This window comes from Dendrobates tinctorius, unplaced genomic scaffold (genome assembly GCF_039654945.1).
Source record: "Dendrobates tinctorius isolate UK_male_01 unplaced genomic scaffold, ASM3965494v1 ptg000025l, whole genome shotgun sequence".
Lineage (NCBI taxonomy): Eukaryota > Metazoa > Chordata > Amphibia > Anura > Dendrobatidae > Dendrobates > Dendrobates tinctorius.
In genome coordinates this window covers 18,656,533-18,681,430 of record NW_027361693.1, presented here as the reverse complement: position 1 = coordinate 18,681,430, position 24,898 = coordinate 18,656,533, and the positions used below count along the sequence as shown (strand labels likewise).

General features: G+C 42.3%; 1 protein-coding gene across 3 annotated transcripts in view; it reads left to right on the top strand.

Annotated features, from left to right (window-relative positions):
- The window catches only part of LOC141084631 (cadherin-10-like), an 879,938-nt gene that overhangs the window by 841,206 nt on the left and 13,834 nt on the right, over positions 1-24,898 (top strand). For all 3 annotated transcript variants that reach the window (XM_073569456.1, XM_073569455.1, XM_073569457.1), the window contains 2 exons: positions 5,408-5,516; positions 17,505-17,756. In XM_073569456.1, the coding sequence (XP_073425557.1) occupies positions 5,408-5,516; positions 17,505-17,756 (361 nt within the window). The remainder of the gene's footprint in view (positions 1-5,407; positions 5,517-17,504; positions 17,757-24,898) is intronic.

Here is a 24,898-nt window from a genome sequence, read left to right as displayed (position 1 = left end):
ACCAGCACATTTGCGATTAACATGCCTTAGTGTGGTAATCTTACTGTGCTGAAATGCAGACTAGTGGGCTTTGCCAACCACCTGCCATTACATCAACCCCATCTGCTGATTCTTCCTCCTCAGTCACCATGCTAAGTTTTCTCAAACAAGTTTCAGGCCCCTGAAACTCCACTTGTTTATCCCCTACAGTCAGGGTAAGTGAGAGCCTGTCAGCTGTTACGGAAGTGGACAAGACTGCTGCATTTGTATCACCTAGCACAACACATCTTTCTCAATCCACCATAACATCTCTACCTGCAACTCACTCACAGTCCCGCAGTTTGTCCTGTTCTCTGTACTCCATTCTTTCTCAGCACAACAGCCAGCCTTTAGTCCTGCAGGTGTGGTCTTGTAAAAGAATGTTTCCTCCTACACAAGCCAAAGCTAAGAGCTTCAACTCCACCATCTCCAATCTGTTGACCATGGAAATATTTCCTTTCTACCTGGTGGATACAGATGGTTTCAGAAAGTAGATGGACCAACTGCCCAGTCACCATTACTTCTCTAAGAAAGCTGTGCCTGTGCTACTCCAGTATGTCACCAACAACATCACCTGTCCCCTGAAAAAATCTATGTCTGCTAGGGTGCATTTCACCACTGACACCTGGACGAGCAAACATGGGCAAGGAAGTTACATTTCACTGACTGGGCACTGGGTGACTGTGGGAGGAAAAGGTCAAGGTACTTCTCTTCAGGTCTTTGAATGACCAAGGCTTGCAGGACAAACTTTTGTATCTAACACTTCATCACAGCTTCTGGCTCCTCCACCTCATCTAGGGCCTCAACCCTTGCCCTCAACCTTTCTTTTAATCTGACACGCGTTCCAACAGTGCAGATAAAATCCCCCACCTCCATACTGTGCAGCCATGGCTCACCGCAATTAGTGTTCAAATTAATATGCCTTGGGGATCGTAGTCACACATCTCAAGAGTTGTGATTAGCTATCCAAGCAGAGTTAGAGTAATGGCTGTCTCCACTGATCCTGGAGCCAGCAAAGGCCATGTGCAATAGTGGTGTAAACCTGGTGACGGTCCTTCACCTGTGCAACCTCACACACGTGCCTTGCATGGCTCGCATCCTCATTCTTTTGGTTCAGCAATTTCTCTACCACTATCCCGGACTGGATGTGCTGCTGAAGAAAGCATGGTTGTTGTGTGTTCAATTCCGACTATCACACCCCGCAGGTCATCAACTTGCATCGCTACAGATATCTCTAGGCCTACTGGTTACCCATTTAATTTTTTATGTTCCAATATGGTGGAATTCCAGTCTGTACATGTTGCAGCGATTATGGCAGCAGCAACCACCCCTAGTGCAGTATGTTCTTTTGCATAGCCTAGGTAAACGCAGTCCAGATTTGGTGCAAATCACGCTTGCAGAGTGGGTACAGATGAAGCACCTCTGCACCCTTCTGCACAGTTTTGAAATGGCTACTAAGATTTTTAGCACTGACAATGATGTCATCAACATCACTATATGTACATGCTGGAGCACACTTTGAATTGTGTGCGTGAGGAGGTGGTGGTCCCAAAGGAAGAGGTGGAAGCAGAGGAGGATGCAGAAGGGATAGCAACAGGCAGTTGTCATGGGAGGGTGGATTACAATGATCGAGGGTGCTCATGGTACCAAATAAACTGTTAGTGAAAGTGCAGGAGCCGAGGAATAAATGGAGGAGGCAATAATTTTTTTGAAATATGGAGACTCCAAGTTGGGTCTCCATCTGGTCGGTTGCTTGTATAAGTAGAGCTCCCAGACAGGCAGGCCTACACTTACTTTCAGTCAACTACATGTGTTACTTTCCTGAATGTGGCTGAAAAAAAAATTGGAGATGTTGCGTGAGGTATCAGAACTCCCAGCTAAGATGACTTACACAGCACCCTAAATGACCAGATCCTCATTGAAACATCAATTTCAAGCTGTAAATGCTGGGCCAGACCCTGATGCCTCATGCATGACTCATGGCTGACTGCTATTTTGCCATTATAAAAGGTTCTCCTATGGATTAATTGATCAGTCAACTACCTGTGTTATTTTCCTTACATTTTTCTACTAATAGTGCTGTATGAATCTGATGTTTGTGCCATCTGAGAGTGGCTGAAATACAAAAGAAAATGGAGGTGTTGCATGAGATATCAGGTCTCCCAGCTAAGAAGTCTTACAATGCTCCTTTAACCATCAGGTTCTCATTGAAACTTCATTTCCAAACTGTAAATGCTGGGCCATACCCTGATACCTCATGAATGGCCGATGGAAGACTGCTGCTGTGCTATTTGCAAATTTCTACTATGGGTCAATTGATGCCTCTTTTCTTGGTGTCTGTTCCTAATTTTAGCTGTTTGGGAAGCTTTTTGCCACCCCTTAAGATGTTGTGTATACATTTGGTTTGGCCTCCCATTGAATCTAATGGGGTTCGGGTACGTTCGATGAACATGCTTGGCGGGCATCTAAATGTTCAGCTTATGGAACTGAACCATGAAAGGGAACCTTGAATGATTAGCTCATCTCTAATTATGATACCTTGTACAATGGCCATCACTTATCAGTGGATCCCAGTGGAGCACAGTCTTTTTCCATCTACAGAATCATTGGGTAATTTTTTATTTTCTTTAGTGTGTAAGCTGTTATGGTCAGTGAGGGCCTTTCTTTCTCTCTCTCTTTATTTCTTTCTTTTATAGAGTGTAAGCTCTTATGATCAGCAGGGTACTCTCTCTCTTACTCTCACGTTCTCACAAGTAGAGTGCAAGCTGTTTTAGTCAGAAGTGTTTTTTTCTCTCTCCTCTAGAATAAAAGCTTTTATCATCTCAGGGTCCTTTTCTCTCTACTGTAGAGTGTAAACTCTTGTTGTCAGCATGGTTCTTTCTCGCTCCTGTCCCGCATGTGCATTTTCCAATTAATTGCAATCTTTCCAGTATTGAGGTTCGGGAAAATGTATTTGATGCAAGTCAAATTTTGGATGACAATTTGGAGAAGCAGTTAAATTCTCCTTTCAAATGATCAGCTGATCTCTAATGTTATCATTGTAAATAGAGTTGAGCGACTTTGGTAGGATCGGGTTTCATGAAGCCCGAATGAAACAAAATTTGAGTCGGTTGAAAATGGTCCGACTAAGGCAAAAAAAGTTGGCGTTTCGTCCGAAACTCGACCCCAATGCAAGTCAATGGGAAATAAAAGTCGGCATTGAGCGGATGACATTCGTCCACTCAATGCTGACTTTTATTCCCCATTGACTTGCTTTGGGGTCAGGTTTCGGATGAAACTCCGACTTTTTTTGCCCTAGTCGGACCAGTTTTATCATACTCAAATTTTGTTTCAGTCAGTTTTCACGAAACCCGATCCGACCAAAGTCGATCAACTCTAATTGTAACAAATAAAGTACAAATAGACAAAATGGTGGGTAAAGGTTTAAACAATGATATTATGAGGTCAGTACAAATAAGCAAATGAGACAATTACACAATGCTAATACTTGGTAGTATATACCTCAGATCTAATACATAAAAAAATCTTTTTTAAATAAAAATATTGAAAAAGATGTTACACAATGACATAATAGGGACAGCAGTCAGTAAAAGTAAACCAATGACACATAGGTAAAAGTACATCACACCTTATGCCAACACATGGAAGTATGTGATATTGATGGGATATAATAATGCAGACATAATGTTGAAATTAACATACTAAAAGTAGATTACACAATGACATGATGGGGTAAAGGGTCAGTGCAAATAAACAAATGAAAAATTGATAAAAAAAGAACATAGTTCCAAACATGGCAGTATATGATATGGACTTGGGATTTAGTAGTCAATATTAAAATTAAAAGAACAAAAGATAAAAGTGCTGGGACTTGTTTCACTACATCAACAAATCAATAGTAGCTGTATCATTTTAGCAGTTGAGAGTGAGTAGGCTGTACCCTATTGACACTTTGTGCATGGTTGCTATGGCATCCTGGCAAACTGACTGTAAGGGTTAATGCGTTACCTGACTAGACATTGAGTTTAGAGTAACACAGGGATTGGAGGTAACAAAGCAGATGTGAATTTCCAGCAACAATTGTTCTATCTATGAACAAGTAGAGCACTTGAGCTCTTTTCCTATGATTGTGATCTTGAAATATTTGGCCTCATAAGTAGATAGCCACCTACTGTATATAAGTTCTCATTTTCCAACCCTTTGCATAGTCACTAAGGGTCATTGTGTTTTTGCAGCCTTTTTAAATACATTTTTTTCCAGTATTTTTCCTTGAATTTTCCATCCATGTATTTGAACAGTGCTGCAAAAATGCCATGTTGCATCTTGGAAAAAATAGAACAGGGCTAGAACTATGCATGGGTCAAAAACAGCATGTGAATGAGAGTTCAGAAATCTCACTGATTATGCTGGTACTGTAAAAGGCTACATATTTTATACACCAAGAGAGCTGTGTAAAATATGGAGCAAAAATGCTGCAGATTGCCACTTGTGAATATATGCTTACAATAGCACATATGGTTTACGGTTTTAATATAAACAGTGAAAAAAGCCATTAATATGGAAAAATAGTTAAGCATGTTGCAAAACCATGTTTTCTTCAATGTAAAATATTTTTTCATTCTGTTGCATGATTTTGTGGCATATTTATGGGATATGCTGGTAAAGATTACTTTCTGCTTTCTGTGACTTACAACTGTTTCAAAATCATCGATACTTTCTAAATTGACTGCACTAGATTTCAGCAGCTGTTTATCATTTTTACAGCACAGTCAGATGACCGTATTACTCACTCCAGAACTGCACTGCAATCCTCATACTGGCCGCCGGCTCTTCTGACCAAACGTTACAGCATGCATTTCTAGAAAATCGTGGAATGTCTACTTTTTTAACAACCAACATTGCTTCGACATTCCTTCTTACATTGGGCAAGGCAATGTTTATACAGCTGCACCATGTGTCCCGCGTTCTCCATTCTTCCCATATTGTCATCAGCTAACCTTGCGGTTTATCAATGTTTATCAATGCACCAAAAGGCAATACTACGAGAGAAAGAAAGGTTCAAATCACGCTGCTCCCTCCACCATGCTTCAAGGCTCAAGCATCTCATTGGCATACTAACATAAGGAATGATTTATAAAAGTATTCAGGGAATTATTGGACTAAAGGTATGGATTTTTTGAGCACAAGGTATCCAACAAGGACTCTACTAACATTGATGACAATTCCAGAGCCAACAGAGTCCTTTTAACATAATTTAGCATCAAATTTACAGTTCTTTTTCCAGTTCTATGTGTCATCTTTTGTAACCTAATACTTAAACCAAGGATATGTCTTCATTATTGTTTTATACTATTATTTTAAGTATAATTTTATTTTATTTTTTTTACAGCTAATTCAGACTATTAGTGCAGTGGACAAAGATGAGCCACCAGGTGGACAAAAATTCTTCTTCAGTTTAGCATCAGTTAACCCAAACTTTACAGTCCAGGACAATGAAGGTATAGTAATGATGTTAATTTATTTTAAAATAAAAAATGTACATTGGGAAAACATTTGATAGCTTAATGTGACTGTGCTGAAAAAATGATTTAAAAAATAGTGCAATCCACTAACTTCTTTAAAAATGCACGAAATTGGTTATCACTTTTTAAAATGTTGCATTTGTTAAATTATATGAAAAATGTTTAGCTCTACATTAATTTCAGAATTTATAGAGGTTTCCAAAAGTGCTTTTTTCTTTCTTTACCTCCTTCATGACCTTTGATGTACCTATAATTCATGGTTAGAAAGGGGTTCTTGATTATTGACGTGTAAGTACGTTATGGTGACCGTGCATGGCACAGGAGCTGTGCCCATGCGATGTCCACTGGGAGCTCAGCTAATGTGATAGCTGAGCTCGGGCTCTAACAGTCTGAAGTGGTGCTTGCATTTTGGAGGCTAGAAGAGTGAGAGGGCTCTCGTTGTCATGTCCTTGTCTGCCAGCTATCATAGCCTTGTTAGATCATGCCAGGAGCATGGTTTTAGAGGCTTTGGTCAGTGTATCACACACAGGTATAATTTATTGAAGAGTAATAAAGGTTAAAGTCTCATAGAGGAACTAAGTAAAAGAGTAAACAAAAGTTTAAAAAATTAAAATAAAATATCACAAAATGCGGTAACTGAAAAAACTGAAATAAAAACACTATACCAAAAAATGTGTATATAACAAAGAATGTGCACATCTTTGGTAATGCCACATCTGGAATGATCTCATACATAAAGCTGTCAGACTGGTTAACCACTTCAGTGAACTCCGCAAAAAAAGGGAAAGCACTGAGATTTTTCATCATATTGCTGAAAAAGTGAACTATAACGCAACCAAAAAGTTGAATGGAAATGAAAATAGTTTAGCTGAAAACATTATCTTGTTTCACAAAAAACAAGAAAAGAAGTGACCATACATCTTCATAAGCAGGGAAATAAAAAGCTATAGCTCTCAGAATATAGCAATGCAAAAACAAATCTTTTAAAAGAAAGATATTAATGTGATATCAATGTAATTGTTCTGACCCAAAGGATAAAGCTGTCTTATCAGAGAAATGCAAGATTCATCATCTGGGCAGGAAAAATAAAAACTACATCTACAGAATGAAAGGAGTATATTAATACTATTAATATGAGTATATTAATAGATCACAGACTGCACATGAGTCAAAAGTGTGATGCAGCAACAAAAAAGACAAACACAATTCTAGGATGTATTAAGAGAAGCATAGAGTCTAGATCACGTGAAGAAATTATCCCCCTCTACTAATGCATGTTAAGGCTTCATCTGGAAAACTGTGTTGAGTTCTGAGTACAATAGTTTAAAAAAGACACTGAAAAACTGGATCAAGTTCAGAAAAGCGCTACCAGGATGGTGAGCAGACTGCAAACCATGTCCTACAAGGATTGGTTAAAGGATCTAGGAATGTTTAGCTTGTGAAAAAGAAGGCAAAAAGGAGACGGATCATCTTTATGCTTCTTCTCCTGACATCACGCCAACCTTTCTAGAAAACACCGGCGATTGTCTAAATGCTGTGTCGAACATCATGTCCTCACTATATCTGAAACTGAACCTGTCAAAGACTGAACTCCTTGTGTTTCTTCCCTCTTCAAATGTATCTATACCCGACATTACCATTTCTGTGTGTGGTTCCACTATTACTCCCCAGCAACATGCCCGCTGTCTTGGGGTCATACTTGACTCCGAGCTCTCCTTCGCCCCCCACATTCGATCACTGACCCTGTACAGACTCAGCGTTATTTATGCTTTTGTTTGCAGCTCTGTGCATATAACAGAGTCTGCTTCAGTGCACTGGGTGCAGCTAAAACCCTATGCACATTACCACCTTAGTGCTCTGCCTCTTTTAGCAGCGGTTATTCCATCCACTGCACTGTGGACCCCGTGTGGCGAAGGCACTTTATTAATTTTTTATTTAGTGTCTTCCGCCACTCATAACAGAAACTATGCTGCCTCATAGTGAATGGATCTCTCCGAGGTTCCATCTGAATCACGTCTTTCAGAGATTTAGATGGAAACCCCGATGGAAGCGCTCAGCGTAGATCACAGGATAAATATGATCCAACTTGTTATGTGACATGTTCCGAATTAAATTTTAATCTCACTCGACAAAAAAGGAAGTCACCATTTAGGTACATCATCTGTCAATGGAAAATGTAGGGGACTTCCACCTTAAAGATAGCACAAATTCTCTGGAAAAGTGCTATAACTTCTCACCCAAAAAAGAAATCCATCAGCTTCTGCACTCCCAATTTTTAATGCCCTCCTTCCTTTCTATGCCTGTCAAATTGGTACTATAGGTTCTATGGAACTCGGTAGCATGGGTCAGAGAAGACAGACACAATATATGTTCAAAGGTTCAGTATTGTATTGTAGCAACAGGTCACAGTACTATGCAAAGATAGTTCAGGGGTATTGCAGGAAGCAGGCTTCAGTATTACACGGTAAGCAGATATAAGTTCTGGCAACAGGTAGAGTCTGTACGAACCAACTGGCGAGAGTCTGAGGTCCGGGAGCACACAGTCCTAAAGTCCTGAGCCTGGACCAGGCTTCAAGCGGAGAGCAGGCCACAGAGATGAATGAAGCAGAGCAGATCCGGACAGGAGAGGCGGTCAGGCAGGATGGCAGGTAAGTAACAAACGGGGAATCCCGAGGTATAGAAGAAGCAGGCACAATGCGAGTTCTCCAAGCTTGGCAGCAGGTGAAGATCCAGATACACAAGCACAGGTATAATGTGCTGAGTCCCTTTTGTACACAGCAGGCAGGAAACAGGAAGAGTCAAACAGGAACAAGATGGCCCCTTGTGAAGCTACTTACTCCATCTTTGATAAGGGCAAAAGTAAGGGCAAAGTCAAACAGGAACAAGATGGCCCCTTGTGAAGCTACTTACTCCATCTTTGATAAGGGCAAAAGTAAGGGCAAAGTCAAACAGAACAGGAACATGGCTCAGAGCCTCACAATGCCCCACAGCATTCATGAGGTTCATGTCTCCAGAAGCGCGAACTAGGAACAATGATTGGGCACAACAATGTATGGACACTGCAATGTATCGAGCATTACAAAATACGTTCACTACAATTTGCAATATTCACTCAGGAACATACTGATTGCTTCCAGAAAACACCCATGGCGTTAAAGCTGTTACCACACCCATAGATAGACTTAAAATAGAAGAAGGGACTATTACCCAAGTGCTAATTTGATGCATCCCCTAATTAGGGTTGAGCAGTTTCAGGACACTTGGCCACCACTGAACATTAAGTTTATACATAGATTAGATGAAAGGCATAAAGAATACTTTGCCCTGACAACTAAAGGCCACCACAATTGTTGAAATTCAAGTTGCAGATATTCAAATATTCATAATGTGGCTACTCTGACCAAGGCATGTATGTTTCCCCAACAAGGACAGGAATATAGAGGAGATCCTATACTGAATTTACTTTTATATAATTAAAGATGTTCTAAGCAGAAAATAATGTGATTTAACTAATATATATATATATATACACCTCTGAGTGAGGGTGTTGACTGTACCCCTGATTTCCTTCAGGACCTGCAGGAGTTTCAGGACCTACCATGAGGTCATGCCCATGTGATCCATGCCTCACCTGTGGGTGTGGTTACAACTCACATAATAGAGGCTGTGTTTGGCACATGGGCAGTGAGTGCAAGGGAGTCTGTCAGAGTGTGGACAGACTTCCATGTGTCCAGGTGGGTCACTACAGAGTAGTCTGTGATCTTAGGAAGGAGAAGCCCTCCTGTGTGTACAGCTCAAGTCGGAGCCTCCGGGCTGGACATTGCCCTGGCCTGTGTGTGTACAGGGCCTGAGGAAACAAAGCCCAGCTAAGGACTGTTTATGTTGCTTTCGACTCCTGTGAAGGCTGGAGACCGTGTTTTGTTGCTGAGAGGTTTATGGAGCAAATAAAACAAATGGACTCATTTTAACCCTGAGTGTGCCAGTATTTTACCTCCAAGACTGGCAAAGTGAGTAATCCCCATCCACTCACATGGTGGAACATTGCAATTGGTGCTAGACTGCGGGCAACGGTCCAAGAAGCACATGTGGCAATGCTTGTGATTCTGAGCCAGGAGAGCGTACGGTCTGACAACCATGAGTAATACTGACCAGGGTTAGTGAGAGCTATTTTTTGGATACCTCTGCGGATAAGAGGGATCCGCGAACCTGCATGGCCAACAGGTAACAGAACAGAGTCCGTGTTATGCTGACCATGGTCAGAAAGACTGTGTATTGATATTTGTGGGATACCTCTAAGGAGGAGAGGCATCCAGGAACCTGTGTGGCAGTCACCAACAGGTAACAGACAGGAGTCTGTGGTATGCTGACCAGGGTTAGTTGGAGACTGTGTGAGAAGTGGCTATAGGGTGCCTCTGTGGATAAAAGGTACCCGGGAACCTGTGTGGCCGACACCAGCAGGTAACGTCCAGGAGTCCGTGTTGTACTGACTGGGGTCAATGAGAGACTGCATGCGTGTGTTTTTTTCTCTAAAAACCTGAATGTGTTTGCTGTGAATCAGCGGGGTCACAAAGTTTTTTTCTCAAGTCAGCGTGCGGTGGCTCAGTGGGGTCGCGAAGGTGACAAGCATCTAGCTGTAACTCAACATGCTTACGAAGCTTGCGGTGGATCGGCGGGTCCACGAAGTCTGCAGTGCAGAGCCGTGCAGAGACTTGCAACAGTGGGAGCTGCACTTGCAAGTTGCAGCAAGAGGTTCTGCAGCAGGAGCTGCAGTGGCAGCAGCAGCTTGTGAGCATCAGCTGGAGGTGCTGGCGGTTTGTGGATACAACCGCAGCTGTGGCAGTCACAGTAGGAGCTGGTGGGGTACTATAAGGACATCAGAGATCCAGAGCGGGTGACCTCTTGAAGGGCCAGTACAAGCCCAGCAAGATCTAAGTGTACGGTGGTACTGTTGGGGCAGATAGACTGCTGTGTACAGGCCTCTAGAGGGACATGTGGAAATCCCGAAAGGGGGTGGTGGCCCAAAAAGGGGTGGAGTCCAAGAGGAAGGTGGAGTCCCAAAAAGGGATAGTGGCCCAAAAAGAGGCAGAGCTTTCAAAAGGGGTGGCACTGGTTACCTCAGTGGACATGTCTGGGGAACAGCGGTGTTCATGTCTGACTTATTCTGAGTGCTGCATAGACTTTCCATTTGACGACAAGCTGCAGGTGTGTACCCTGATGCTACACCATGAAGGAGTCTCTGGACGGCTGTACTCAAAGAGTCAGATGACTCTAACAGGAACTCCTCTGGTTTTCTGTCTGACCGAGAAAAAGGTCAAGGTTGGCTGCAATCATGGGGTCACTGTGGATTATACTGTGGACAGAGTGATGATTGAGATGTCCAAAAGTGTTGAGTGCCAAGGTGGCAGTATACCACCAAACTTATTGTATCCCTTTCAGAGGGGCTGGGACATTGTGTTATTTGAAGATGCATGGGAAGTTGATGAAGTGTGGGGTGACGCAAAGGTGGAGGAAGCACCCCCTAAGGTCGATAGTTCAGAGTTCCGGGTGACCGAGAGAAAGTGTGGGTCTGACCAACTTGGGGACATAGCATGAAAACCACAGAAAGAGGAAAGAATCCTCCAATATTTGAGAAAAAAACAAAACAGGCAGAGATGCTTACTTGTATAGACAGGCCTCAATACAAATGCACTAACATTGCAAATGCACTACAATTGCACCTGTGCAGTGGACCCAAGTAAAATGGCAACTGCACAGGTGCAATAATACCTGATGAAACAGCCAGCCTACAATCAGGGATTGGCCGTGTGGCACACCAGTGCAAAAAAATAATCCGTATGTGGCAATGTTCACACAGGGAATACAGAGCATATGGTTCACAGCCTCTTAGTAACACCATATAGGGGGCTGCCCAGTGCTAACTATAATGCATCCCGTGTGAACAGAGGTCACAGTTTACAGAACCATTTGGACCCAACTGCACCCTGAAAAGATAAAAAGTGCACAAAAACATATCAATATATGTAAGGTATTAGTTAATATTATGGCCATAATACGTAAGCTGGCAAACTAACGTCAAAGTTCCTTACACTTGCCAGTCCTACTCTAACATGAAAACCACAGAAAGAGGAAAGAATCCTCCAATATTTGAGAAAAAAACAAAACAGGCAGAGATGCTTACTTGTATAGACAGGCCTCAATACAAATGCACTAACAGGGTGCAGCGGACCCAAGTAAAATGGCAACTGCACAGGTGCAATAATACCTAATGAAACAGGCAGCCTTCAATCAGAGATTGGCTGTGTGGCACACCAATGCAAAAAAATAATCCGTATGCGGCAATGTTCACACAGGGAATGCAGAGCATATGGTTCACAGCCTCTTAGTAACACCATATAGGGGGGATACCCAGTGCTAACTATCATGCATCCCGTGTGAATAGAGGCCACAGTTTACAGACCCATTTGGGCCCAACTGCACCCTGAAAAGATAAAAAGTGCACAAAAGCATATCAATATATGTAAGGTATTAGTTAATATTATGGCCATAATACATAAGCTGGCAAACTAACGTCAAAGTTCCTTACACTTGCCAGTCCTACTCTAACATGAAAACCACAGAAAGAGGAAACAATCCTCCAATATTTGAGAAAAAAACAAAACAGGCAGAGATGCTTACTTGTATAGACAGGCCTCAATACAAATGCACTAACAGGGTGCAGCGGACCCAAGTAAAATGGCAACTGCACAGGTGCAATAATACCTAATGAAACAGACAGCCTACAATCAGGGATTGGCCGTGTGGCACACCAGTGCAAAAAAAATAATCCGTATGTGGCAATGTTCACACAGGGAATGCAGAGAATATGGTTCACAGCCTCTTAGTAACACCATATAGGGGGGCTGCCCAGTGCTCACTGCAGGTGTGTACCCTGATGCTACACCGTGAAGGACTCTCTGGACGGCTGTACTCAAAGAGTCAGGTGACTCTGACAGGAACTCCTCTGGTTCTCTGACTGACCGAGAAAAAGGTCAAGGTTCGCTGCAATCATGGGGTCACTGTGGATTATACTGTGGACAGAGTGATGATTGAGATGTCCAAAAGTGTTGAGTGCCAAGGTGGCAGTATACCACCGAACTTATTGTATCCCTTTGAGAGGGGCCGGGACTTTGTGTTGTTTGAAGATGCATGGTAAGTTGATGAAGTGTGGGGTGACTCAAAGGTGGAGGTAGCACCCCCTAAGGTCGATAGTCCAGAGTTCCGGGTGACCGAGAGAAAGTGTTGGTCTGACCAACTCGGGGACGTAGCTGGGGTGACCAAACGTGTGACCGAGGGAAACTGGGTACCTCCAGGAAAGGGGTCCGACACCTGGGTGAGTGGGGACTTGCTGTTCCAGGATGACAGGGTGAGTGGTGACTCTATTTCAGACTGTGACTCAAACACAAGGTTAACAGTGTGTAGTAAAGAGGTCACTTTATCTCAAATAAACCCCAGCACAGAGGGAGTTGGTGATGGGCTAAAATTAAAGCAGACCTGTAGTAGACCCGCAGAGAACATAGAGGGAGATGCAGGAACAGGTGGAGCTCTGAATAGACAGAGTATGGGTGGGCAAGAGAGCCCATCTGAAAATCTGATTAAAGAACTGATGGTGCAACACGTGCTAGCCAAAAGAGAGCAGGACCATGAGATAGAGCTGTTTAAAGAGACTGTAAAAGAACATGTTGACCAAGAAAGGGTCCTAAGACAAGCAGCGGAACACAGAGTGGATGAGCTGGAGAAGGAAGTCTCTGAGCTCAGAGGCCACCTGTCAGTGTATCAAACTATAAGCAAAGCTATAGTGAAAGATATGGAGGTGCTCAGAGAGGCCAAAGAGAAGCATTAGCAGGAGCTTCTCTGGAGAGAGGATGAGTGTCGCTGCCTGGCAGAGGAGAGAGGAAAAGTTCTAAGAGAGCTCATGATAGAGAAGGAGACTAATGCCCAGCTCCAGAAATCAATGGATGACCGGGAAATCGAACTGTCATGCTCTCCCGATCTGATCACTATGAAGTAGAGTGAACTGGAGAGGCTGACCAAAGAAGGGGCCTCCACGGAGGAAGAAATCCAGCAGGGGAAGTGCCATGCAGATGGCCATACAAGGGACGTCGATGTCTTGGAAAACTGCGCTCACGCTCAGGACAAGGAGGTCCAACAGTATGTCCAAGAAGGGGAGACTTCGCTTTTAAAGTGAATAATAGAGGTACCCGAAGACATGTGAGAAGCTTGTGCCATTGAGGATGTGCATGAAGCCTTTAGAAAGTCTATAGAAGCATATAGTGTGAACTGGGCACCAGAGACAAAACAGTCGGTCATACTGTCAACTAGGGAAGTCACAGTGAAGCGGGTGGCTGTCCTGAGGGATATGCATCTACAATGCCTCCGAAAGAAGCAGATGATTCTGTTGAAGAATAAGGAAGCCGCTCGATTTCTACAGCTTGCGAGGAAAGATCAAAGTCAGCGGGGCATTGCAGAAGACATCATTCAAGTGCCCAGAGGTCTGGTGCGGAAAGTCATCGGAAGGTTTGGGAAAGTGATGCAGGAGATGGTGAACAGGTCTGGCGCGATGAGAGTGAGGATTCCGGCTTATGACGAAGCCCAAGACATGGGTGACGATGGGATGGTTCCATTCCTCATTGTTGGATCCATGGAGAGCCTTGGGAATATCCGGATGCTCCTGGAGTATCGCGTGGCTTACCTGAAGGAAGTAGAGCAGCTAAGACTTGAGAGGGAGCAAACCAACATAGAGCTGCAGGAAATGGGAAGAAGATGGCCACAACCTTCAACTCATGGTATAGAGAGGTGAAGAGAGAACATAGAGACAAATGGAAGGACTGCTCTCCAGGCAGCAAAGACCATGGGAGAAATGGCCAGCAGAGAGATAACAGAAGGTGGCCCGATGGAAGTAGTGATGCCCCAGTTATCTCAGGGCTGTGTGACCTAGGTGGGAGACCCTGTAGCAGATGTGGTGACAAAGAGTCAGTCCAAACAAGAGGCATGGGTGTAAGGGAATCGCGACACCATACTGACCACCGGGGATTCGGGTGGTCTGACAAGGGGCATCTTTATCAAAGAACGAGACCGAGTCGGATGATGGACGCCTACAAAAAGATTCGGTAGCAGGGCCCGACTTTAACAGATGGTTTGAGTGGCAGAGATGAGAGAGAAGGATCTCTGGTCTAGTAATAGAAAGTGCCAAGCCCCACAGCTTTAGACAGAGGGGGGAAATATGTGGTGTGACTGGTGGTTACATGGTTAATGGTAGGTATATGTCACAGGGATGGATGCTCCCTGTGATGCAACCCGGAGTATTTTATCTCTAGTGTACATGAGCACTAAAGATGTCATTTAGTGCACTGGGTCCAGGTTGCGGGTAGCTATGAGAGATGGGAGGGTCTGGCTACCCATATTGCCTCACCTCTGGGTGAGGGTGTTGACTGTACCCCTGATTTCCTTCAGGACCTGCAGGAGTTTCAGGACCTGCCGTGAGGTCATGCCCATGTGATCCATGCCTCACCTGTGGGAGTGGTTACAACTCACATAAAGGAGGCTGTGTTTAGCACATGGGCAGTGAGGGTGAGGGAGTCTGTCAGAGTGTGGACAGACGTCCATGTGTCCAGGTGGGACACTACAGAGTAGTCTGTGTTCTTAGGAAGGAGAAGCCCTCCTGTGTGTACGGCTCAAGTCAGAGCCTCTGGGCTGGACATTGCCCTGGCCTGTGTGTGCACAGGGCCTGAGGGAACAAAGCCCAGCTAAGGACTGTTTGTGTTGGTTTCGACTGCTGTAATGGCTGGAAACTGTGTTTTGTTGCTGAGAGGTTTATGGAGCAAATAAATGGACTCATTTTAACCCTGAGTGTGCCAGTGTTTTATCTCCAAGATCAGCAGCATGAGTAATCCCTGTCCACTCACATGGTGTAACGTTACACTATATATATATATATATATATATATATATATATATATATATATATAAAGCCTATTACATGATCATAATGGTAAAAGTTTTTCTTCATGTAATGTGCAATAAAGTAAAATTGAATAGAAAAAATAGATAAATAAATCCCTAACTAACCATTTTTTGAGTTAAAAACAGTGAAATACATTAAATTCTAATTATTAAACAAGAGCTCATAAATGAATCAATATACTGAAAAGTACAGTGAGATGATTCAAGATCCTTGAAAATAAAAATTGTGCAATAGTGGAATTCTGAAATGAAAGGAAACGGTTCAGTCAGATGAATGGTATGTGTGCATTATATGACAGAAACATGACCACGATGTGATACATAGAATCTGATAAACCTTTTTACATTTTTCAAACCTTTACAAGCTGTGTCATGCAGAAATACATTTGGACACAATGTTTTGAAACACTGACGTAAGTCATGTTGATCAACTGCTTCAAAGAGGATTTCAAAACCATCTTAGTACCTTCTTAGTAAATAATCTAGGACAGTGACTTAAACTAATGCGAGTTGTGATACAGAAGCTTTTTTTTCCCTTGCAAGTTAAGTTCCAGAATGCTTCCCTACAGAATGTACTTGTATTCAATCTAAAAATTAGTCAGATTTTGTATTTCAGACTAAGAGCTCAAGAACAAATCAGGATTATTAGCACAGAATCAAGAAAGTTGGGTTTAGATACTCAGAGAATTAACTTTCGATCATGAACAGTAACCTCAGATGACGAACATTCCTTATGATAGGGAAGAGGGAATAAAATAGTTACTAGATATAATGGAAGAAACTCGCGACCAGATGCAGGATAAGGGTGTAAAAGATCAGTAATCAAAACAAGGATTTACTGAAGAAATGGACTGAAAACTGTTTGTCATCCAAAATGGACAGAGAGAATGAGAAAAACTAATTAATCATTCTTACTTTATGGATCAGGGGTGAGGCAGAGCTAGTGGAGGAGTGACTGAGCTGCATGTTGGACTTTTCTATCGGCAGTGGACAATTCTTAGAAGATAAAGCAGTTTTATTTCTTTTTCTTGGGTTTCATTTGAGTGGTAATTAATTATTTTGACATATTTAAATCAATCACTAAATTAATGAGAAAGTTGAAATCCCAAAGCCAGCTTACAAGTAATGACGCGTAAGCAAAGCACCAAATGAAATTAATGTACCATATAAATGTAAAATTTACACTCAATTGTTAATTAGCAAATTGCACCATGTTCTGTTGATAAGTCTGAGTTTTTTTTTTTCATTTAGTTTTCCAGATATTCTGTTGTTGTGCCATTTATTCATCAAGATAGCAAATATAGCAAGAATAACATTTTATCGCCGTCCATGATCCAAAAATAATAACAATAATCTTAATTTATGTAGCGCCAACATATTCTGCAATGCTTTACAATTCAACCGTTCATATACAACAGTCATAAGTAACAACGTTAAAGATAATAAAAAAATTAAAGCAAAATAATGATGACCCTGCCCATAAGAGCTTACAATCTACAATAAGGTGGGGAAGTCCTAGGACAGGTGCGTATTTAGAATGATGGTCCAGCCATCTTCAGAGAATGAGGGGAGAGATAAAGGCTGCGTGAGCTGGTCACCAGCCAGTATTTGTAGTGCTTTTGGGTGCGGTGGAGTTTGATGAAGAGTTATGTCCGGAGAAACAGTGAATAGCCTTTACATAAAATTAATTTGATTAGGGAACGTGAAAAAAGCGCTATAACCCCTTATTTTCACTATTGGGGGTGCATATGTATCTGAACCCCACTCTATCTTTCTTACAATAACAGAATTATAATGGTACAAATGGTTCATGAATATGACCTGTTGCAATTTACTGGTTATTTTACTGCTGCTATTAGAATTTCCATTCACTTTTAATCCTTATGCTACTATTTATATTACTAATTCTCAGTTAAGTCGTATTTCTGCTAAACTGATAAGAGTAACCATTTTTATCTTTGATAGATAACACTGCTCGAATTTTAACAAGAAGAAATGGATTTAACAGACATGAAATAAACACTTACCTTCTACCAGTAGTCATATCTGACAATGATTACCCCATCCAAAGTAGCACTGGAACATTAACTATAAGAGTATGTACATGTGATAACCAAGGAAACATGCAGTCCTGCAGTGCTGAGGCCTTACTCCTACCTGCTGGCCTTAGTACAGGAGCTTTGATCGCAATTCTTCTCTGTATCATAATTCTACTTCGTAAGTATTTTTTTTATTTAAAATGATATACTGAATTTGCATATTGTAAAAATTTCCATTCTACAGTGTTTCATTTTTATGTGTAAATATTATTTTCTGCTAATTATTTTTGTTAAAGAAAAGTAAAAAGAATTAGACAGATAAATAGATAGATAGCTAGATGGATAGATAGATAGATAGATAACTACTGGAACAGCATGTATATCTTGAACTGTCCTCCCACCTCTCCTCTTGTTCCCTCTTTGACCGGTTACAATCTGGCTTCCGACCGCATCACTCAACTGAAGCTGCCCTAACTAAAGTCACTAACGACTTACTAACCGCCAAGAGCAGGCGACACTACTCTGTCCTCCTTCTCCTGGACCTGTCCTCTGCCTTCGACACCGTAGACCATTCCCTCCTGCTACAGATTCTCTCATCTCTTGGCATCACAGACTTGGCCCTATCCTGGATCTCATCATACCTAATGGACCGAACATTCACTGTCTCCCTCTCACACACCACCTCCTCACCTCGCCCCCTGTCTGTCGATGTTCCCCAAGACTCTGTCCTAGGACTCCTACTATTCTCCATCTATACCTTCGGCTTGGGACAGCTCATAGAATCCCACGGTTTGCAGTATCACCTCTATGCCGATGACACGCAGATCTACCTATCTGGACCCGACCTCGCCTCCTTACTGACTGAAATCCCACAATGTCTGTCTGCTATCTCAGCCTTCTTCTCTGCTCGCTTTCTCAAACTGAACATGGACAAAACAGAATTTATCATCTTTCCCCCATCTCACTCTACCCCTCCACCAGACATATCCATCAATGTCAACGGCTGCTCTCTTTCCTCAGTCCCGCACGCTCAGTGCCTTGGGGTGATCCTCGACTCTGCGCTCTCTTTCAAACCACATATCCAAGCCCTCGCCTCCTCCTGCCGCCTCAAACTCAAAAATATTTCCCAGATCCGCTCATTCCTCAACCACGAAATGACAAAAACACTAGTGCACACTCTTATCATCTCCCGCCTCGACTACTGCAACCTCCTACTCTCTGGCCTCCCCGACTAATCCACCTGTCTCCCCGCTACTCCGCAGCCTCCCCACTATGCCAGGCCCTTCACTGGCTTCCTATCGCCCAGAGGATCCAATTCAAAACCCTAACCATGACATACAAAGCCATCCACAACCTGTCTCCTCCATACATCTGTGACATGGTCTCTAGGTACCTACCCACACGCAACCTTCGATCATCTCAAGATCTCCTTCTCTACTCCCCCTTATCTCTTCTTCCCACAACCGCATACAAGACTTCTCCCGTGCTTCCCCCATACTCTGGAACTCCCTGCCGCAACACATCAGACTCTCACCATCAGCAGAAACCTTCAAGAAGAACCTGAAGACCCACCTGTTCCAACAAGCCTACAGCCTGCCATGATCCTCGGTCTATTGAACCACCGCACGACCTGCTCTACCCCCTCCTACTGTATCCTCACCCATCCCTGTAGACTGTGAGCCCTCGTGGGCAGGGTCCCCTCTCCTTATGTACTTGTGAAAAGTGATGCTGATGTTAAAAGATTTGACCTGTATTCTATCTTAAGTAGCATAGCGCCCCTCCTGGCTTCATGCTGGCAGGGGGGCAGTGTACTGATAATTAACAATTTGGCCCAATGTCATGATTGTAGCATTGGAAAAGCGCCTGGGCTTTGATGTTGGTGCTGCAAGGTTCAGAGCAGCAATTGCAAGCTCTATAGTGAACAGCTTGCAAGTGCTGACCTCATTGCCTAAGAAACTGTCCACTACCGATAGACTAGAGATTTTCCCAGTAACTTAGTGCATGAGCAACAAACATTTGGAAAAAAATCACTACTTTCTTGAGATTTTTAAGTAAGGGTATATTGCAAACTTTGTTGTTATTTGCAATTTGCAATTTTACCCCTTTAAGAAAATGAAGAAACCTGTCATCAGATACATAAATGCATCCAAGTATAATCTACTCTGAAACTTTACAGCGTTTCAGAGTAATCTGTTTTTTAAAAGCTGGCCAGAAACTAAGTATCTCAGCTGCCTAATCTAATGTAGTCCCTGTAGGCTACATTCCACCCAGCTCACCATAGCTGACAGGTACACACTTAAGTAGAGACCTGCCAGTCAACTGGAACAAGGAGGGGAGAAGTCAGCTGGGGGACCTCATTGGACTATGCAGGTGAGACACATAGTCCCTGAGTGACTTTTCAAAGTACAGTGGGAAAAAAAGTATTTAGTGAGCCACCAATTGTGCAAGTTCTCCCACTTAAAAAGATGAGAGAGGCCTGTAATTGACATCATAGGTAGACCACAACTATGGGAGTCAAAATGAGAAAACAAATACAGAAAATCACCTTGTCTGATTTGGCAAGATTTATTTTGCAAATTATGGTGGAAAATAAGTATTTGATCATTAACAAAAGTTCATCTCAATATTTTGTGATATATCCTTTGATGGCAATGACAGAGGTCAAACATTTTCTGTAAGTCTTCACAAGGTTGGCACACACTATTAATCCACGCAGATCTTCTCTAGAGCAGTGATGTTTTGGGCCTGTCCCTGGGCAACATGGACTTTCAAAACCTTCAAAAGTTTTCTATGGGGTTGAGATCTGGAGACTAGCTAGGCCGCTCCAGGACCTTCGTATGCTTCTTATGAAGCTACTCCTTTGTTGCCCTGGCAGTGTGCTTGGGATCATTATCATGCTGAAAGACCCATCCACGTTTCATCTTCAATGACCTTGCTGATGGAAGAAGGTTTCCACTCAAAATCTCACGATACATGGCCCCATTCATTCTTTGATGTACACGGATCAGTCATCCTGGTTTCTTTGTAGAGAAACAGCAGCAAAGCATGATGATGCCACCCCCATGTTTCACAGTAGGTATGGTGTTCTTTGGATTAAACTCCGCATTCTGTCTCCTCCAAACACGACAAGTTTTGTTTCTACCAAACAGTTCTACTTTGGTTTCATCATACCATATGACATTCTCCCAATACTCTTCTTGATTATCCAAATGCTCTCTAGCAAACTTCAGAGAGAAACCTAAACAAAGGGGAAGTACAAGACAAAATAAAATATATAATTTTTATTGATCACAATTAAAATGTATCATAAGTAAAGAGTTCATGTAGAACAAGGCAGAGTGTACCCAATGTCACCATACAAATGAAGCCAAGTGAACAGGTATATAAGGCAATAGAAACACTACATTAATAATGGACCAAAATCATAACCACTAATCTCACAATAATAAATCCATGAGGATACATGAGTGGTGGACAAAAATCCATGTAGGACACTTCAAAAATTAAAAGTATATCATGCAAAGTGCATAGTTCCAGAATATAAAGTGTCATGTTTCATAAATTCATAACAAAGTGCATTGTGCTGAAAGAAATTACAGTACTAAGATAAACCTGTTTCATAAATTCATGCCAAAGTGCATTGTGCTGAAAGAAATTACAGTACTAAGACAAATCTGTGGACCCGGGGGTTAACCCAAATAATTAAGCCTCATCATCAAGTAAAAAAAGTGCTTTAAGGAGAATAGTAAGGGCCGCTAGTCACAGATTAGCCAAAAGGCTGCAAATAGCAAAGTACAGCAAATACCTGTCAAATGGTGACAAAGGGATGAGGACCCTGACGCGCATTTCGCTACTGTCGCTTCTTCCAAGGGGTCGTCAATATGTGTAGCGATAGTGTCAGCTATATATAGGGTGTAAAATCCCCACGTTTAATGTGGCGCTGACGGTGGTGATTCAGAGAGTGGAAGCAGCGGGTCCGGCGTCTCACGTCATCATCAACTAAACTCTGCATTCTGTCTCCTCCAAACATGACGAGTTTTGTTTCTACCAAACAGTTCTACTTTGGTTTCATCATACCATATGACATTCTCCCAATACTCTTCTGGATAATCCAAATGCTCTCTAGCAAACTTCAGACAGGTCCGGACATGTACTGGCTTAAGGAGTGGGACACGTCAGGCATTGCAGGATCTGAGTCCCTGGTGGCGTAGTGTGTTACTGATGGTAGCCTTCGTTACGGTGGTCCCAGCTCTATGCAGGTCATTTACTTGGTCCCCATGTGTGGTTATGGGATTTTTGCTCACCATTCTTGTGAACATTTTGACGCCACAGGGTGATATCTTGCACGGAGCCCCAGATCAAGGGAGATTATCAGTGATCTTGTATGTCTTCCATTTTATTATTATTGCTCCCACAGTTGATTTCATCACACCAAGCTGCTTGCCTATTGCAGATTCAGTCTTCTCAGCCTTGTGCCTTTGTTTCTGTTGTCCTTCGACAGCTCTTTCGTCTTCACCATAGTAGAGTTTGGAGTGTGATTGTTTGAGGTTGTGGACAGGTGACTTTTATTCTGATAACAAGTTCAAACAGGTGCGGTTACTACAGATAATGAGTGGAGGACAGATGAGCCTCTTAAAGAAGAAGTTACAAGTCTGTGAGAGCAAGACATCTTGCATGTTTTTAGGTGGCCAAATACTTATTTTCCACCATAATTTTCAAAATATATCTTGCCAGGTCAGACAAGGTGATTTTCTTGATTTGTTTTCTCATTTTGACTCTCACTGTTGTGGTCTACCTATGATGTCATTTACAGGCCTTTCTCATCTTTTTAAGTGGGAGAACTTGCACAATTAGTGGCTGACTAAATACTTTTTTTCCCCACTGTATATTTACTCTGAGCATCAGACTGAAGGATATCTGGCTGCAATAATGTCTAATTCATGTAGCTTGTGGTTAAAACAGCATGAGTATGATGGAAGACACAGCTGTAATTACAGCTCCTGCTGTCCTTGGCACTTTTAGTGCTGAGGCCCTTTTATACAGAGTCACACAATTATCAGATTAGGAAACATACTGTATGTAGCAATCACCAAATCAAACACTGTTATTTTCCTGCAGTCGACATTTATACAAAATCTATAAAAAAGCTGCACTATACAGATGTCATAGTACTGTGTAGTATGCTACATTAATATAGTAGTGCAGTAGATGTAGCTTTGTTGAATAATACAACTGTATGTTGGGTCCATCATCAATGTATTTAAAATCAATGCAAGTTCAGGAGAGATGTGCGGATCAGGTTACATTCTAATTGGCCTGTTCAAACAAAAAAGTTCTTATCCTCAAATTTAGCGTCCCTTACCATGCTCAGGGGTCTCTTAACACCCAAAAGCATATTAAATCTAAAGTGTAAAACATAAAAAAATAAAAAGAAACCTCTTCATACTAATCTCACCGCTCATCTCTCTGGCCTCATGGTTCCTCACCATCACTTTTAATTTTCATTGCATCTTTTCATCAAGCTAAAGGTCTGAGAGGGTTCAGTGCAAGCAAGCGAAAGGTCATAATGTTACCATGTGCAGAACTCTCATAGGATCCATCAAAGCCAGAAGTCCCAGACTAGCATGAGAGGCCTAGTGCAAATGGTTGTGATTAGGACAAGAAGCGATTACTGAAGGAGTGAAGCTAAGGGATGGAAGTGAGAGAGAGGTGAGGGGTGAGCATAAAGATGTTTTTATTTTTTAACCTTGCGATGGTTCTTTACAGTTCATAAAAATGGCGGCCTACAGACAGAATTTTGCTGAATCCCCCCAAAAAAGTGACATTTTGGTTGATGAAGATTTTTGTAAAGTCTGAGAATAATTCTGCTGCATTCAAACATACAGTGGGTATGGAAAGTATGTCACATTGCTTAGGATCAAAGCCAAAACCAAGATCTCAATTTGCAGACACTGTGTTTCCGACTACTGCCCCTCGTCATTAGAGATGAGCGAATTTGTTCGGACTTTGTGTCAAAATCAGATTTTGACATATTCAAGCCATATTTGAACAATATTTGTGCCAAATGTATGTCTTATGATCAGTTCTGAACATATTCGGTAATTTCTACTCTCATTGACTCTAATGACGTTCGGCTGAGTTCGATGAATATTGCAAAAAAATTTTGTTTCTGATCATATTCGGAACCGAATCCAAACAAATTCGCTCATCTCTACTCGTCAGTGCAAAGTGTGAGATCTGGTTTGGCTGGGTGAGAGGCATCTGACCGGGATCGAAGGGGTTACGTTTCTCCATGCAGAGAGCAGTATGTCTATCCTGAGGAGAGGTGAGGAGACTTTTAAGCTACGATGCTCCTCTGATAAATATTCATTGTCTCTTCATAAAGTGCTTCCTGCACATTCAATGCAGACAGGGTAGACAAGAGGAGACAAAATCTTTATAGTTCCTGCCAGTAAAGAGCAGTGATGCCATCAGATTTTCTTCTTAGCAGCAGCTTTCTATTCTGTAAGTCTAGTCTGTCAGCAAGATTGAGCACAATGAAAACTAACATCCTCTTTCTACTCTTATTTTTAATAAATAAAAGCTTGACTCTCTTTCCCTTACCTGCATGAACTTTCTGGGTCAGCCTCACTTTATGGCTCCATCCCGCCTCATTCTATTGGTTCTGCCATAGCAGTAAGAAGAGATGCTGATTTGATTAATACCATTTACTTACAAAATGCACACAGCACTAGCACTTCTGTTATGAGTATGCAATATTTATTTGTGCATAACAAAGCTTGTCATTTAGGTTTCATTACTATAGATGAGAGAACATTTAAAGGTTTGGTTTGGCCCACTATCATCAAATTTGCAATACTCGCTGATTTAAGCGTTGAATAAATCACTGAATCTTGCCGAACATACACAGCACAAAAGCTGATGTTTCTCATGCTGTGTGACAGCGTGAGCGACATCAGCGTAATGCTTCTGATTGGAAGTGAAATTATCCCAGCCAGCCAGAGAGCCATGGTTCCCATGCTGTCAGAAGACTGCGTCAGCACTCAACTGTGATCAGAGGTAAAAAGTTTACCTCCGGACACTGGTAATAAGCTGATGGGACTACAGCTCCCATCAGCTGACACTTGCTATCGCTAATAACAGTGAGAGAAGGAGCAGCGGATGGGAGTATTCATCTGCTGCTCCTGCACTGTAAATAAATCATTAAAAAACCTTGCATGGGTTCCCTTTTATTTTTGATAACCAGCCAGGCAAAACTCACACCTGGGGGCTGCAACCCTCAGCTGTCAGCATTAGCAAGGTTGGTTATCAAGAATAGAG